The 14,485-nt window shown below is 45.5% G+C and overlaps 1 protein-coding gene across 2 annotated transcripts; it reads right to left on the bottom strand.

Moving 5' to 3' along the window:
* Window positions 1-2,319: 2,319 nt before the first annotated feature.
* Window positions 2,320-14,445, bottom strand: LOC115542294 (high affinity cGMP-specific 3',5'-cyclic phosphodiesterase 9A). Of its 2 annotated transcripts, XM_030354540.1 has the most exons (14): window positions 13,990-14,445; window positions 12,922-13,071; window positions 12,504-12,549; window positions 12,228-12,318; window positions 11,245-11,372; window positions 10,800-10,859; window positions 9,994-10,171; window positions 9,688-9,810; window positions 8,804-8,896; window positions 6,176-6,243; window positions 5,832-5,934; window positions 5,287-5,391; window positions 3,868-4,014; window positions 2,322-3,409 (listed from the first exon to the last, which is right to left on the bottom strand). In XM_030354540.1, exons 1-14 carry the CDS (start codon window positions 14,075-14,077, stop codon window positions 3,317-3,319), a joined length of 1,473 nt encoding a protein of 490 aa, XP_030210400.1. In that variant the 5' UTR covers window positions 14,078-14,445; the 3' UTR covers window positions 2,322-3,316. The 2 variants fall into 2 exon arrangements, with proteins under 2 accessions (XP_030210398.1, XP_030210400.1); XM_030354538.1 differs by having other exon boundaries at window positions 2,320-3,409; window positions 9,688-10,171.
* Between the last annotated feature and the right edge of the window lie 40 nt (window positions 14,446-14,485).

Raw genomic sequence — 14,485 nt, 5'->3', positions numbered from 1 at the left:
TGTCTGTTGCGATCCGGAGATGGTGGGTCGGGTGGATTGCCGGACAGGTAGTCACCCTCGACGGTTCGGAGGAACTGGTATTCCTGCAGGAGAGGAGAGTCGAGTGGTGAACGAGAACAACGAGAATTACTAGGAAAAGGCTAGAGAGGTCGGAGGATAACTTAACTAGGTAAGTGTAGTTGACGATCTGGTGACGAAAGGTTGAATGACTGGGGAAGATATACAGGTGGACGTGATTGGTGATGATGGTCAGGTGCGGGTGATCACCGTGGCTGGGTTGGGGAGTTCAGCAGGCCACGCCCCCGTACATGGAACAGAACATGACAGACAGACAAGACAAACAGAGAAAACTAGCGGCAGCTAGGATCCGGTGGGAGAGACCGTGACAGGAATGAATGGACTATCGGTCGGAGACGGTTGGATCGCATACGAGAATGTACGTATGTGGAAACGAGGCGTAAAAAAACGATTCAACACAAACATAAATAGGTATACATAAATAATGTAATCTTGTGAGCGAGTAAATTGACATTGGTGACAGTGGTGTTTAACACCAGCTACGTCCATGCAAAATATAGCAACGTATCATTAAGTTGCAAAAACGTTTGAAAAGTGGCACAGGTCTTTAGGCTTGATTATTTGCATTAACATGATGAATCTATAAAAAGCAATACAGCACAAAATATTTCTGAAAAACGAATGTAACTTCACTTCATTTGAACGTGTACTGCTCTGCCATTTTCAAGAACCCGCCCAGTGAACGCAGAGGATTGTGGGTAGTTTTGGCTCTTCTAGGATGCAGCGATGCATCCTTGAAAAATCGCGGAATTCTCAAAAACAAAGGACGCAAAAATGGCGCGGCTTTCGATTGTCCTCATTATTGCGGCCCCCAGGATAGGCGCATACTTCCGCAATCCACCAGTGCTCAGAGGCCAAGCCTGGTATTGCAGCTGTTTAAGCTGGCTGTGGACGGGGGTCCGTCATTTCAGGCGGCCCAGAAGTAGATATCGCCGTCCACTCCAATACAAGTGGGGAACAGGATTGTGACTCCGCAAAAAATGTCTGGATATCAATCAAAGGCTCATAATTACCTTCATGCCATGTCCTAAAAAAATTTACGTTTTTTCTTTTCAAAACATCACCTCAAGCGTTTTATTAGCCGTTATCTCGATGGGGAAGAGGGGTGTGCAGCTGAAAGGAGTCCTCGTGAAACAAATGACATCCGAGAGGGCCTAGTTCAGTGCTCCGTTAACGTGTCCGATTTTTGGACTGGTTCATCTGCTGCTCAATAACTCTCACGGTCCTCTGCTTGCGATCATTGTGATTCATCATGTATTGATCCATTTATTCAAAAGATCCAAAGACAAAGAAGCGGTGCATTACGGTATCAGTTCTATATTTCTGCATCCGGTACGTCACGGACTAGGTCACGTGTCCTGGCCACATACCGCGGAAGCAAATCGCTCCTGTATGTTACCCTGCGCCACTGAGCAGTTTGCATAGGAATGAATGGGCGGCCATTTTCCAGTCTGTGGTCCATCCTTTATTATGTCCATGCATTATTGGAACAGTGCTTGTCGGCGTTCTATGACGTATCGTCCTTAAAAGGGCGGCCGTTGAGCATGCTTCCTTGACATTGGGAAACAGCCTCTCTCTCTCTCTCTCTCTCTCTCTCTCTCTCTCTCTCTCTCTCTCTCTCTCTCTCTCTCTCTCTCTCTCTCTCTCTCTCTCTCTCTCTCTCTCTCTCTCTCTCTCTCTCTCTCTCTCTCTCTCTCTCTCTCTCTCTCTCTCTCTAGTCTAACACATGCTATCACAGGCGTGGCCTCTGATTGGCTCATAGGGTGACTGGGGAACCTGCCAATCAGGCCTTGATTTGACACACCTGTCCTCTCCTTCTTAAACATGGATCGAAGGGGGGGGGGGGGTGCAAGGAAGTGGGCTTCAAACAGAGGTTTTTTTTAAGGCAGTTTCAGTCCCTGTTAAGGTGCATACATGATTGATGTTTCTTGCCCAGGACTCCTTTGAGTAAACTGCCAACTTTGGAGCTTCGAGACAAAATATTCTGCGCTTGGACCTCAACCCACTACACCAATCCGACTTTCCAGGCTTTTGGAGAAAGTACAAAATACGTTTGCCACATTTCATTCAGCCGTAGTCAAGGGGGGGTTGGCATCTTGACAAGGATGTATACACGTAGGTTGTGGACGTTTGAGATTCAAACCCAGAAAATTCCAGCTTGGACTCAAACCACTGAGCTGTGTGTGTGTGTGTGTGTGTGTGTGTGTGTGTGTGTGTGTGAACACTGGTTAATAATGAAAAATATTTGTATTCTGTATTCTTGATCTTTATTAATTCCTGTAGAACACAATAAAATAACAATGAGCCAACCATTTTTCATAAAAGAATTTAAACAATAAACAATTCAAGTGGTACAGTTAATTAATACATATATTTACATATGGCTTAAAGTATAAAGAGAAATCATGCTTATTTAAAAATACAAAGAATCCAACCTATGTTTGCCAAAAGCAATAATTTAAGATATTGAAGACTCGTGACATTACAATTCAAGCCTTGATTGGTCAAATAATAATAATGAATCCAATGTAAATAAAAGAAACGCCAGCATAATGCCGGATCTACTTTACAGCAATATTTCAGTATTTCTGAATAAAAAGGGCTTGTGACTAGACGCATACATTTTGAATATCAAAACAAATCAATAGATCAATCAATTCCACAAATAAATCAATAATGATGTGCTCAGTTGATCATGGCTTACAAAGAGGGGGTCTGTTGTCCTTTGTGAGTTGAATCGGAAGCAAGTCTGAATGTGGCAGGCTCTCCTCCGGTCTGACCTCGAGATGTTACCCTGGAGGCAGCCAGCACGGGCAGTTCGGCCTCCTTCCAATTCTGTCGGCCAATGAGCCACCCTAGCCCCAGCCCAGCCCGCTGAAGCTCATCCAATCGGCTGCCAGGAAAGGTTTGACAGACGACAGCCGTCAACAAACTCATCCCAGACCTAGTGAGTGAAGGGAGTATGGTCGGGCAGTGCAAGGATTCTAAATGCTAGTGTAAGACTAAAACGTACTATGATTCTAGTATTTTTTCTCAAATGTTAGCCACTTGATAACTTGAGGAGAGCTACTCAAACAGGGCCTTCATCCGGAGGGAGTCAACGTGCAAGTGCGTGCGCGCGTGCGTGCGTGTGTGTGTGTGTCTTTGTTTCTGTGTCTATGTTTGTGTGCGCGTGCGTGTGCGTGTGTGTGTATCTGTCTGTGTGGGTGTGTGTGTGTGAGGTCTGGCTCCGGCCTCATCATGGCTTGGCGCAGCCTGCTTCTGCCTGGGCTTCTTTCTCCAGGTCTGAGTAGTAGTCCAGGGCCTTCCGCACGGGCTCCAAGATATGTTGCTAGGGAACAATGTTAAAGCCAGCCGGTGAATGATTAAAGCTGTAGTAGGAGACATTCAAGAGCTGTAAAGAGAGAGAACAAAATTCCTAAAATTCCTCCCTATCCGCTCCCTCCCTCCCTACATTTCTTTGTGGATTGCATTTGATAACCTTTTGATTGACAGGGATGCTGGATTCCAATATTCCAACAATATTATAAAAAGCACTGTTAAACCACACTACGTCACTCAAACTAGTAACTGTGTATAGAGGAGGGCATACATCCACAACTACTGCTAACTAACAAACTACAAGCAGTCTTTTGTGGTTTGGAGGGGAAATGTTAACCTTGTTCGCCACTTTGCAACAGCCAATGAGGTGTTCCCATCAGAGAGAGGTAGGTGCTACTGTACAGGAATGAGAGAGAAGCAGAGTGTGTGCCGGGGTTAGGAGAAGCTTTGGAAAGGCGTGGGGTATACCTCCAGGCAGGGGAAGAGCTTGGTGAGCTCCGTGAAGAGAGGAAGAAGCACGAAGCGAATGAAGCCGGTCTGGGAGGAGGGCTTGGAGACTTTATCCCGATCCATGAAGGGAGTCACCGGGAGACCCTTCAGCTTCTCAGAGTCGCTCTGTAAACAAACGTGGAAACACTGAAGTGGGGGCCGCAGTCGTCCAACAGGAAGACAGGTCGGGCGAGGTCGTTGGAACAAAGTGACCGGATGGCGGAGAGAGGTCTTGTGCGGAGACATGATCGCGTGGAAAAGCGCGATGTGTGTGTGAATGCTGTGTGTGTGAATGCTGTGTGTGTGAATGCTGTGTGTGTGAATGCTGTGTGTGTGAATTCTGTGTGTGTGAATGCTGTGTACGTGAACGCTGTGAGTGTGAATGCTGCGTGTGAGAATGTTGTGTGTGTGTGAACGCTTGGTGTGTGAACGCTTGGTGTGTGAATGCTGTGTGTGAGAATGCTTTGGGTGTGTGAATGTTGGGTGTGTACAAATCAAGTCGGTTGTGATTTATTTTGATTATTCCCGCCATCAGATTTCTGATGTTCGTCGACATGGATACCCTATTGCAGGGCTATTCAACGTCCTTATCAAGTGGGCCGAAAAGGATAACCACTGTGGGTTCATGGGCCACACAGAGTAAAACTACGTGAATGAATAGCTACAAATAAATCATACTTAAAGTAGTGTTAACTTAATATATATAGTACTACTACATGGAATAAACTTGTCAGACGCATTCCTTCCTTCTCTTTTAATCGTATCATTATAAAAGGTTTTGTTCTCACATATTTTGGACACGTATTTAGAATTAAACAATGTTGTTTGAATCATCACAAAACAGAACTACTGTACATATGAGACATTTTGAGCCAGTGAGTCAGTGAGAAAGATTGCACTGCCTTGTTTGCCTCATCCTGAGACACTCATGCAGCTTCTCATAGGTCATGGAGCAACGTGCCGTTGTTCTGATGGCATTCATATGAGGAAAGCTAGACTCAAACGTATCGGTTGAGCCAAACATTGACAGAATAAGAGATGCCAGTTCCTGATTGTGGGGTACTGATACTGGCTAGTATCACCGGCTACACACAGAAACCTGATTTGCATTCAACTATGTTTCTCCTTTATTTTATTTATTTCTTGCGTGGAACCTCTTGCGGGCCAGAAAAAAATTAAGATGGGCCGCATTTGGCCCACGGGCCGCTAGTTGAATAGGCCTGCCCTATTGGACCGGTCTAGTGGCCAAACCGAAAGCACATTTCGTATGACGGTCCGGAACACCAGTGGCTAGAATGCGTTGATAGTGGGCGGGGCCTATAGCTCAAACAGGGATGGTTTTTCCTCTAAAGGGTAATACGTGCTAATGAACGAGCTGGGAAGTGATGTGAAGCTCACCTGGTTGAAGAACTCCTGCAGGAGACAGTCCAGCCAGGGCTCGGCGACGGCCATGGGCCTGGCCTCGTTGGAGATGTCGCTCACCTTCACCATGATCTTCATCAGCTGAGAGACACAGTCCACAGCTCAGTAACCGGGCCGCACCCTTAGGACTTTAATATCGCTAATTACCTTAATGATTTTTCTGCCTGATATTGTGATTAGATTATTATATTTTGTATTATGGTATTATAATATGTAGTGATTATGTCATAGTAAACGATATATTGTGATTATAAAATATTGAATATATTTTCTTTAATAATTTGATTTAAAAAAAAAAAGAAAGCAGCATTAGTTATGTTTGCATTATTGTTCGAAATTAATTGTAACACTTTTTCGAGATCAGATGAAAGCAGCAAAATTGTCCTACATTTCGATTAATATGCAAGTCATTGCACCGTCGCCCTCCAAACTACTAAGCAGTGTATAATAAAACCCACGCTGGTGTGATTGTTGCAGAAATGAAAGAGAAGAACAAGGAGTCAGAGCCAAATCCTCCTCACCACTTCCTTATGACCTTCTGTCCTGAAGTCAAACACAGGCAGTGTGACTTTGAACTTGTTGAGTATCTCGTTATGTCGTGCCATGTCCGTGGCTAGAATACACCTGGAGACAGTCAGAACAACAGAATGAGCACTCTGTTTAGATTGCAATGGGTTTTGATTGTGGTTCATGGTGCTCAGGCACTTGGCTCCGTAGCAATGGGCCGGTAGTCAGACACTTACAAGGAACTCGTGAGACCCAATCAAAACACAATATCCGCAAAACAAAGTCAATGCATAATAGTAATAACACTTAGAATAAACGAGGTTGTGTAGCAATGCAAAGTCACACAGTCGTTCCTTACTTGATCATTCCTGCTCGAATATGTTTGTACTGATTGCATGTAAGACTCTTCAGGATGTTGCACTCTGGCTGTAACAGAATAGCATTTTTATTTAGCATTTACACCACTGCTGTCAAAGATGGACAGACAAAGTAACACAGAGTTTGACGTCAAAACACACAAATCAGGTAGTGTGCTACTATGTCTCGAGTAGCATCTTTAGATATGTCTACGTTAAAGTCAGAATTGGGGGAGTATTCAAATTTTTTGTGACTTTTGCATAGCTTTATAGTTTTGACGCTTGAATTGCCGTTTAAACTACGCATTATCGGCCAAACATAATTGTTTTATTATGAGTAAGAAGTTTAATGTTACAGGTAAAGAATACACGCTTTACATTTAATCATCATTACAGAGTTATGTGTTCCAGGAATATGCATTTCCTATGCGTTTCTATTCAGGACGTGTTCACTTTAGGACGCTTGGTTCCAATCGGCCTATTGCGTTACTCCAGGAAGTAAACAAACTCAGTCACGTCTAGTCATATGTTCATGCGTCTAGCTGGTTCAGCGTTTCGTTGAAATCTGTTAAATCCATAACAATTGAAGTGCATCTGTCAACACCTTGTGCTTTACATAGCATCGTTGGTATGTATTCTTTGTATTTTGATTTAATTTTAAGGTCTCCTTTCTCATCTTGGTCCGCTTATCCGGGGTCGGTTCGCGGGGGGAGCAGCTCAAGCAGGGGGCCCCAGACTTCCCTTTCCCGGGCCACATTGACCAACTATGACGGGGGGATCCCGAGGCGTTCCCAGGCCAGTGTTGAGATATAATCCCAATTCACCCGCACTACTCGTTTGGGTTTACCAGGTCTATCCGGAAATTTCCCCCATTCCCTGATCCAACTCACCACCAGATGGTGGTCGGTTGACAGTTCCGCCCCTCTCTTAACCCGAGTGTCCAAAACATGCGGCCTCAGATCAGATGACACGATCACGAAATCGATCATCGATCTTCGGCCTAGGGTACTCTGGTACCAGGTACACTTATGAGCACCCTTATGTTCGAACATGGTGTTCGTTATGGATAATCCATGACTAGCACAGAAGTCCGATAACAAACGACCGCTCGGGTTTAGCTCAGGGAGGCCGTTCCTCCCCACCACGCCTCTCCAGGTGTCTCCATCGTTGCCCACGTGGGCGTTGAAGTCTCCCAGCAGAACTACGGAGTCCCCTACTGGAGCCCGATACAGGACTCCATTCAGGGTTTCCAAGAAGGCCGAGTACTCTGAACTGCTGTTTGGTGCATCCGCACAAACAACAGTCAGAGTTTTCCCCCCTACAACCCTTAGGCGCAGGGAGGCGACCCTCTCGTCTACCGGGGTAAACTCCAACACCGCGGCGCTCAGCCGGGGATTTATGAGTATCCCCACACCCGCCCGGCGCCTCACCCCCTCGGCAATTCTGGAGAAGAATAGAGTCCAACCCCTATCCAGGAGTACGGTACCAGAGCTGAGACGAGGTGTGCGTGGAGGTAAGGCCCACCAGATCCAACTGATAGCGCTCCACCTCCCTCACAAGCTCCGGTTCCTTTCCCCACAGCGAGGTGACGTTCCACGTCCCCAGAGCCAGCTTCTGTCGCCCGGGTCCGGTCCGTCGAGACCCCTGACCTTCGCTGCCACCCATGTGGCTGCGCACCCGACCCCAACGGGTCTTCCCACAGGTGGTGGGCCCATGGGATGAAGAGAGGGGGGGTGCCACGTAGTTTGTTCGGGCTGTGCCCGACCGGGCTCCGTGGCAAACCCGGCAACCAGGCGCTCGCCATCGAGCCCTCCGTCTGGCCCTGGCTCCAGACGGGGGCCTCGGGCTTCCTCCGGGCCGGGTCACATCTCCTCTTCTTATGTTATTCATTGAGGTTTTTGAACCATTCTTAGTCTGGCCCCTCACCTGAGACCACTCTGCCATGAGAGACCCTACCAGGAGCACAAGGCTCCAGACAACACAGACCTCAGGTTCACAGGGACACGCAAACCTCTCCACTCTCCACGACAGTTCACATGTGCTACGGCTATACGAATACCATGTTAGGTCACACGTGGGTCATTTGACGACGCTCGTAGTATTGAAATGACCAAAAATAATGTTTTTCACAAGTAAATATTCTTGCTTATTAGTTTGAGATGAGATTTCTGATTTCTCTGCCTTTTTATTTGTGTGTTGCAGTTTCACCTTTTCCCATGTGCGTCCATTAAACCTGTGTAAGTGAGAAATACGTTTGCAGAGTCTTGGTGTTTTCGGAAAGAGTTTACCTGGCCGTCAGGGTATTTAGCAGACATACCGAGGACAGCACAATAATATAATAAAGGCTAATATAATATACCGTAATTAACTTAATACATCCATGAAAACAAACAGTGCAGTCTCTGTGTAGACTGAGAGATTGTTCTGTCCATCACACAATGCATTTACATCCGATCACGACAAACCGACATAAAGATGAAATTTCACAAAAAAAATGAATTGAATCATGAAAACGTATTAGTGTCCATGGTGAATTACCGAATTTGAGATAAGAAAGAAAAATGGCGGGTAAGAGGCCGTCAACGACAGCGATCCTGTGAGTGCTCTGAGGGGATAAACATGGCGGATACCTTTGCCAGGATGGCGAAGGCCACGGCACAGTGGTGGTTCTCCAGCGGCGAGATGTCGTTGTAGCGCAGGGCCAGATCCGTCCGGGCGTTGATCTAGGACATTTAAGGTGATATCCAACGTTAATCACATCTGGAATAGATTGGTTATGCCTGCAACATGATGTGTACCATGTGATGTAGCCTTTCCATTTTATTACACCTGATTTCATCACAACCGTGTGTTTTTTGTCTACTGTGAGTAAAATCTTGGTAAGTGTACTCTCAAATATAGTGGTGTGGTGAACTGGAATAAATTACCTTTGGAAAATAAGAGCATAGACAACTATCATTGTTTCAGAAAAAAGGTAAAAATCCTGGCTCATGGTGAATTTAAATCCCTAGTGACACTAACATGTCTTCCTCCATTTGAGTTGTTGTCTGTTGGTGTTTGTCTATGTATGCATTTTGCACTTTAATAAAGAAAATAAGGGTTAGGGAAGATTCTTTACATATATTTAGCCTCTCAGTCTATTTTTTATGATGTTTAATGTTTTGTTTTATGTGGATATATGTCCTGTCTTGTAACAACAGGGACCATGATGGAAATAAGTGCTTGCACTTTGTCATGTTTTTCTTTTATCCCTTGGATATGTCTTTATTCCAAATAAATCAAATCAAACCAAGATTTCCTTCTCAATAATCAAGGGAGCTTTTCCCTGCTCCGTAGGGGTTAGGGGTTCATCACAGTTGGCCTGTGAAACCCCTGGAGACAGTAACTGTGACAACTCTGTTCCCCACCAATCTCTACCATGGAGACTCAACAGAGGACCGTAGCAGAGGGTAGAACGGATCACCAGACTTCAGTAGCCCGGGTTTGGGGGGACGGGGGTGGGACGGGCACAGACCTGGTAGACGTTGTTGTAGCCGGGGTGGTCCAGGTCGTGGCAGAGAGCCGACGTCAGCATGACGAACAGGTCGATTCTCTCCAGTTTACACCTGAGGTCCGTCAGCCAGATCAGCCCGTACATCTGCCACCACAGGAGACCTCGTTCAGACCTGTGTGTGTGTGTGTGTGTGTGTGTGTGTGTGTGTGTGTGTGTGTGTGTGTGTGTGTGTGTGTGTGTGTGTGTGTGTGCATGTGTTTGTGTTAGATGCCAGCCTGTCTGAGAGGGACCGAGGGAACCACAAGGGCGCGTCGGCAGGTTTGATACCATTTGAGTTACGCAGAAGCAGTGCTGGAAGTTGTGGAAGGGGATGTTGTTGTAGTGGCGGTAGACTTCAAACAGGAAGTTCTGGAGAACGTCGACCTCGATGTGGAAGGCGTTGACGAAGTCCAGGTCGGTGTACATCACCTGCAGCAGCACCAGCATCTCGGCCTCCTCCCATTGCCTGAGGACACCACGGCCCAACACACCTATGGTGTTAGTTTGCTGCCCCCTACAGGTTTAAACCTGTAGTTAAAACACTCAAGCGGGCGTGTCGGTAGTATTGGGGTTTTCGTCGTTGTTTAGTTATTACCGGTAATTGTGATGGATTTGTCATAAGTGGATATATTGCTGTGTTTGAAACAGCCACAGGGTTTCTCATGCGAGACGTCGCCAAACAAAGTTTGCATTAGCCTAGGTGACGGTATATTTAGGTTGTTACAGTTCTACAACTATCCTGACTTGAAAATGGCAAAAAGAAAATCCTGTGATGCATTCTGATGTACAAGTTCAAAAGTCTGAGGATAAACGTTGTGAGCTGGTGCCTCACTCACAGGCCTCACGCTGGGGTCAATACGGCGATCTTTTGCGTGTAGTTCACCTAGGGAGTTCGCGCAAACTGCGAAATGCTGACAATAAAATGGCGGTGCTTGGACTGGGTAAAAGTGATGCAATTTTTATAAATTGCATGTAGTTAATAATATGTGCGTCTACTATTATTATTCTTACCAATTTTTTTACCTTCAGATGTTAAGTATCTCCTATGTGGGTGCATGTGTGTGTGAGTGAGTGAGTGAGTGTGTGTGTCTTACCAGTTGTCAAAGAGGGGGGTCTTTAGGTATTCCCTCACTTTATCATTCACATGCAGGGAGCTACATCCAAATACAAGTTAATACACACATTGACACACGGCAGAGTCAACTATGCACGGCAGTTTAGGGTTAAGTGTCTTGCTCAGGAGCTAGGAGGAGCTGTGGATCGAACTAGCAACCTTTCGGTTACCGAAATTGTATCACAATTACAACTACATTTTTTTGCATAACCCTGAATCACAGGTACAGTCTCAAAGGGCTTAACAGGCCACATATTTATGAGAATGATTCCAAAATGCACCCAGAATTCCTCCAGAATTCCCTCAAAACTCATTCCAAATGATTTGAGAGTAGATTCCCAGGCATGGTTCTGGGGGGGGGGCCCTGCATCCCACATGCCCGTCCCCCGCTGTGAGCCCCCTGCCGGCCCCGGAGACCAGGTCACCTCATGTGGCGGAACGTCCGGCGGACCTGCGCCTGCTCGTCCTGCACGGGCCGGTGCCCCTGGCTGGCCCGGCGCTGAGGCCTCTCCTGCCCCTTGAAGAGACCGATCCAGCTCCGGTGCTCCACGTTCTGCCGGCCGCGGGGGGAGTCAAGGAGGACATCGTCACTCTGCTACTGCTACTGCTACTGTTACTGCTACTGCTACTGCTACTGGTACTGGTACTGGTACTGGTACTGGTACTGTTCTGCTACTAATACTGCTTATGCTACTGCAACTGTTACTGCTACCGTTACTGTTACTGTTACTTCTACTGCTACTGTTACTGCTGCTGTTACTATCACTGCTACCCTACTGCTACTCCTATACTGCTACTGTTACTATCACTGCTACCCTACTGCTACTCCTATACTGCTACTGTTACCCTACTGCTACTGGTACTGCTACTGCTACTGGTACTGTTTCTGCTACTAATACTGCTTATGCTACTGCAACTGTTACTGTTACTGCTACTGCTACTACGACTGCTACCCTACTGCTACTCCTACTGCTACTGTTACTTCTACTGTTACTGCTACTGCTCCTCTACTGCTATTGTTACTGCTACTGCTACTGTTACTGCTACTGCTATTGTTATTGCTACTCTACTGCTACTGTTAATGTTACTTCTACTGCCACTGTCTATGTTACTGCTACTGCCACTGCCACTGCTACTGTTTCTGCTACTGTCAGCCATTGCAATATATACTATATATAATATTAAAATAGTGGCACAAATGAATCAATGTTTTAAGATATAATTATGTATCATAATGAACCCGTGCTCATTCAAAAAATGTTTTTGCACACTTTTGTGCGTGTGTGTGTGTGTGTGTGTGTGTGTGTGTGTGTGTGTGTGTGTGTGTGTGTGTGTGTGTGTGTGTGTGTGTGTGTGTGTGTGTGTGTGTGTGTGTGTGTGCGCGTGTGTGTGTGTGTGTTTGTCCAACCTCTAGCTTCCTCTTGAAAGATTCCACTTGGCTCTTGAGATCTTTGGTTTTCCCAGTATCTTCAAGCACCTTTGTTTCCAGGTTTTCCAGCCTGGGGATTTCAAGCTGGCATTGAGTTCTTCTGAGAAATGCTTGACACGGAAATGACTTCCCTCGAGTTTGAGAGTGAGAAATTGATTCACTCCTTCACTTTGTAGTCAAGTAGTCGACAAATAAGTCATTGTTTTAATTAGGAAATAAATAAAAAAAGGGAGAGATCCTTAATTCTGGACTGACCTGTTGTCCATGTTGCGCAGCTCGGTCGGCACGGCTAAAGCCCGATCTACATGAGGTACAAATCATCAATGAGTCAGATTAACTGATCATATCATATGCCTATACATCAAGAGATAACCTAACCCTACTCTATGAATCAATGACGGCCCTCTGGTCAATATAGTTATCAGTGCTGCTAAATGCAATATGTTGACAATAATATACACACTATTGGCTGTTCAAAGAGAGGGTAAGAGAGAGGGGGGTGGCTGTGAGGGAGAGAGAGAGGTACAAAGAGCAAGGGAGGGTGAGAGAATGGGGGAGAGAGAGAGAGAGAGAGAGAGAGAGAGAGAGAGAGAGAGAGAGAGAGAGAGAGAGAGAGAGAGAGAGAGAGAGAGATAGAGAGAGAGAGAGAGCGAGCGAGCGGGAAGGGCCTCACTCTGAAGATCGGACGCCACCACCTCCAGTCTGTAGCATGTGTTGACGTCATTGGCCGTCAGACTGGAGGAGATATTGACCACATTCCCCTCGGCGTCGTACATCGTCAGGATGTCGTGCGGGCCGGCTTCCACCGAGGCTCGGAGCAGGTCTGGAGCAAAGATAGCGGACATCTTTATTAAGGTCCAACCCCTAATAAAGTATAATCGGTCGCACTTTGCCTCGGAGCCTATTACCACGCGAGCTGATAACGGGGGGAAGGAGGAAACCATAATGGCTTTTAATAATGCTGTCATCCGTTTTTATTTTGGTTAGTTCAGAAAGCAAGAAAATAATGGCATGATAATAAACGATAAACAAATAAAAGATTATCCGTACGGGTTTGTACTTAAAAAATAGTATTTAAAAAGTATTTTAAAGTATTTTAAAGCATCACTCTTCTAATTTAGCCTAGGCCTCTTTCTTTATTTTATATTTAAAAAACAACAACATTTCACTATAAACTAGACCTTAGTGACATTTCAGGCCAAAGGGTAAAAGATCTGCTTCCAATAATTGTTCTGTCTGTTTTTTTGTTTAAAATCCTTAAACCTAAAAAGCCAAAAGCATTTGGCCATGTGCCATCAACTCCTACTAATAAGGCGTATCGATAGTCGGCCATATAGTGGCTGACCCCACTTAGAGCAGCCCTCTAGTCTGAGGAGCTGTCAGTTTCACATGCTGGACCTTGGACAGCTTGGGTTAACTTGTACAAAATAAAGAAGCCAAACCTCCAGTGACTTGGGAAGCAAGAATTAAGGGACAACGCATGTCCTTCGATAGGACACGTTGTGCCGACGGAAATTAAGGATGACCTGTTTTACTCCAGAATACAATTAAATTCATGAATATGCGAAATTATTAAGCATTGAAAGTATTTATTAAGTATTGAAAATCATTAGGCTATAATACAGTAGTATGTTGGCATGTTGTGGTTTCGACCAAATGAGAATACAAATGCATTTAAAATGAGAAATTATTGAATTAAAATCCACGATATGTAGCCTAAAAGAATGAAGTCGTCTCCTACCTTTAACATCCGTCGATGAGCAATCGGTCCGGAACTCTGCATGCTCCAATCGGCCGTTCACCATGAAATAAATCACTTTTAAGGTCATCCTGAAGACAGGAACCTTTGATTGCGTACACTTTTAAAAGTTAGTGTATAGCACACCTGCAAGTGATCGATTGACAACCCGTTCCCCGCATGTCTCTGACAGTCAAAGACCTGTAGAATGTTTATCCGGTGTTTGTCCAACTGGTGTCGCTGTTCTACCAGTGATTGTCTGCTGTTTCCCCACCAGTTGTCTCTATTTTACCAGTATTTATCTGCTGTTACTCCAGCAGGTGTCGCTGTTCTACAACTGTTTATCTAGTATTTCTCCACCAGTTGTCACTATTTGACCACTGTTTAACTGCTGTCCCCAGTAGGGGTCGCTATTTTGTAAGCAGTAAACCGAAACCTACGGCGTGTTGAATGGGACATCTCGGTTCATTATGGCAAATTCTTAGTCATGTTTTTTTTT

This window comes from Gadus morhua, chromosome 4, assembly GCF_902167405.1.
Source record: "Gadus morhua chromosome 4, gadMor3.0, whole genome shotgun sequence".
NCBI classification, from domain to species: domain Eukaryota; kingdom Metazoa; phylum Chordata; class Actinopteri; order Gadiformes; family Gadidae; genus Gadus; species Gadus morhua.
The sequence above is the reverse complement of the archived record's forward strand: the minus strand, read 5'-3'. Positions and strand labels throughout refer to the sequence as shown.

Coding starts and splice junctions, on each gene's coding strand:
- LOC115542294 (XM_030354538.1), bottom strand. CDS start 14,077: ATGACCTTAAAAGTGATTTATTTCATGGTGAACGGCCGATTGGAGCAT. Junction 5,935..6,175: donor ATTCGAGCAGGAATGATCAA/GTAAGGAACGAC, acceptor GACTGTCTCCAG/GTGTATTCTAGCCACGGACA. Junction 4,015..5,286: donor TGCAGGAGTTCTTCAACCAG/GTGAGCTTCACA, acceptor GTTTGTTTACAG/AGCGACTCTGAGAAGCTGAA.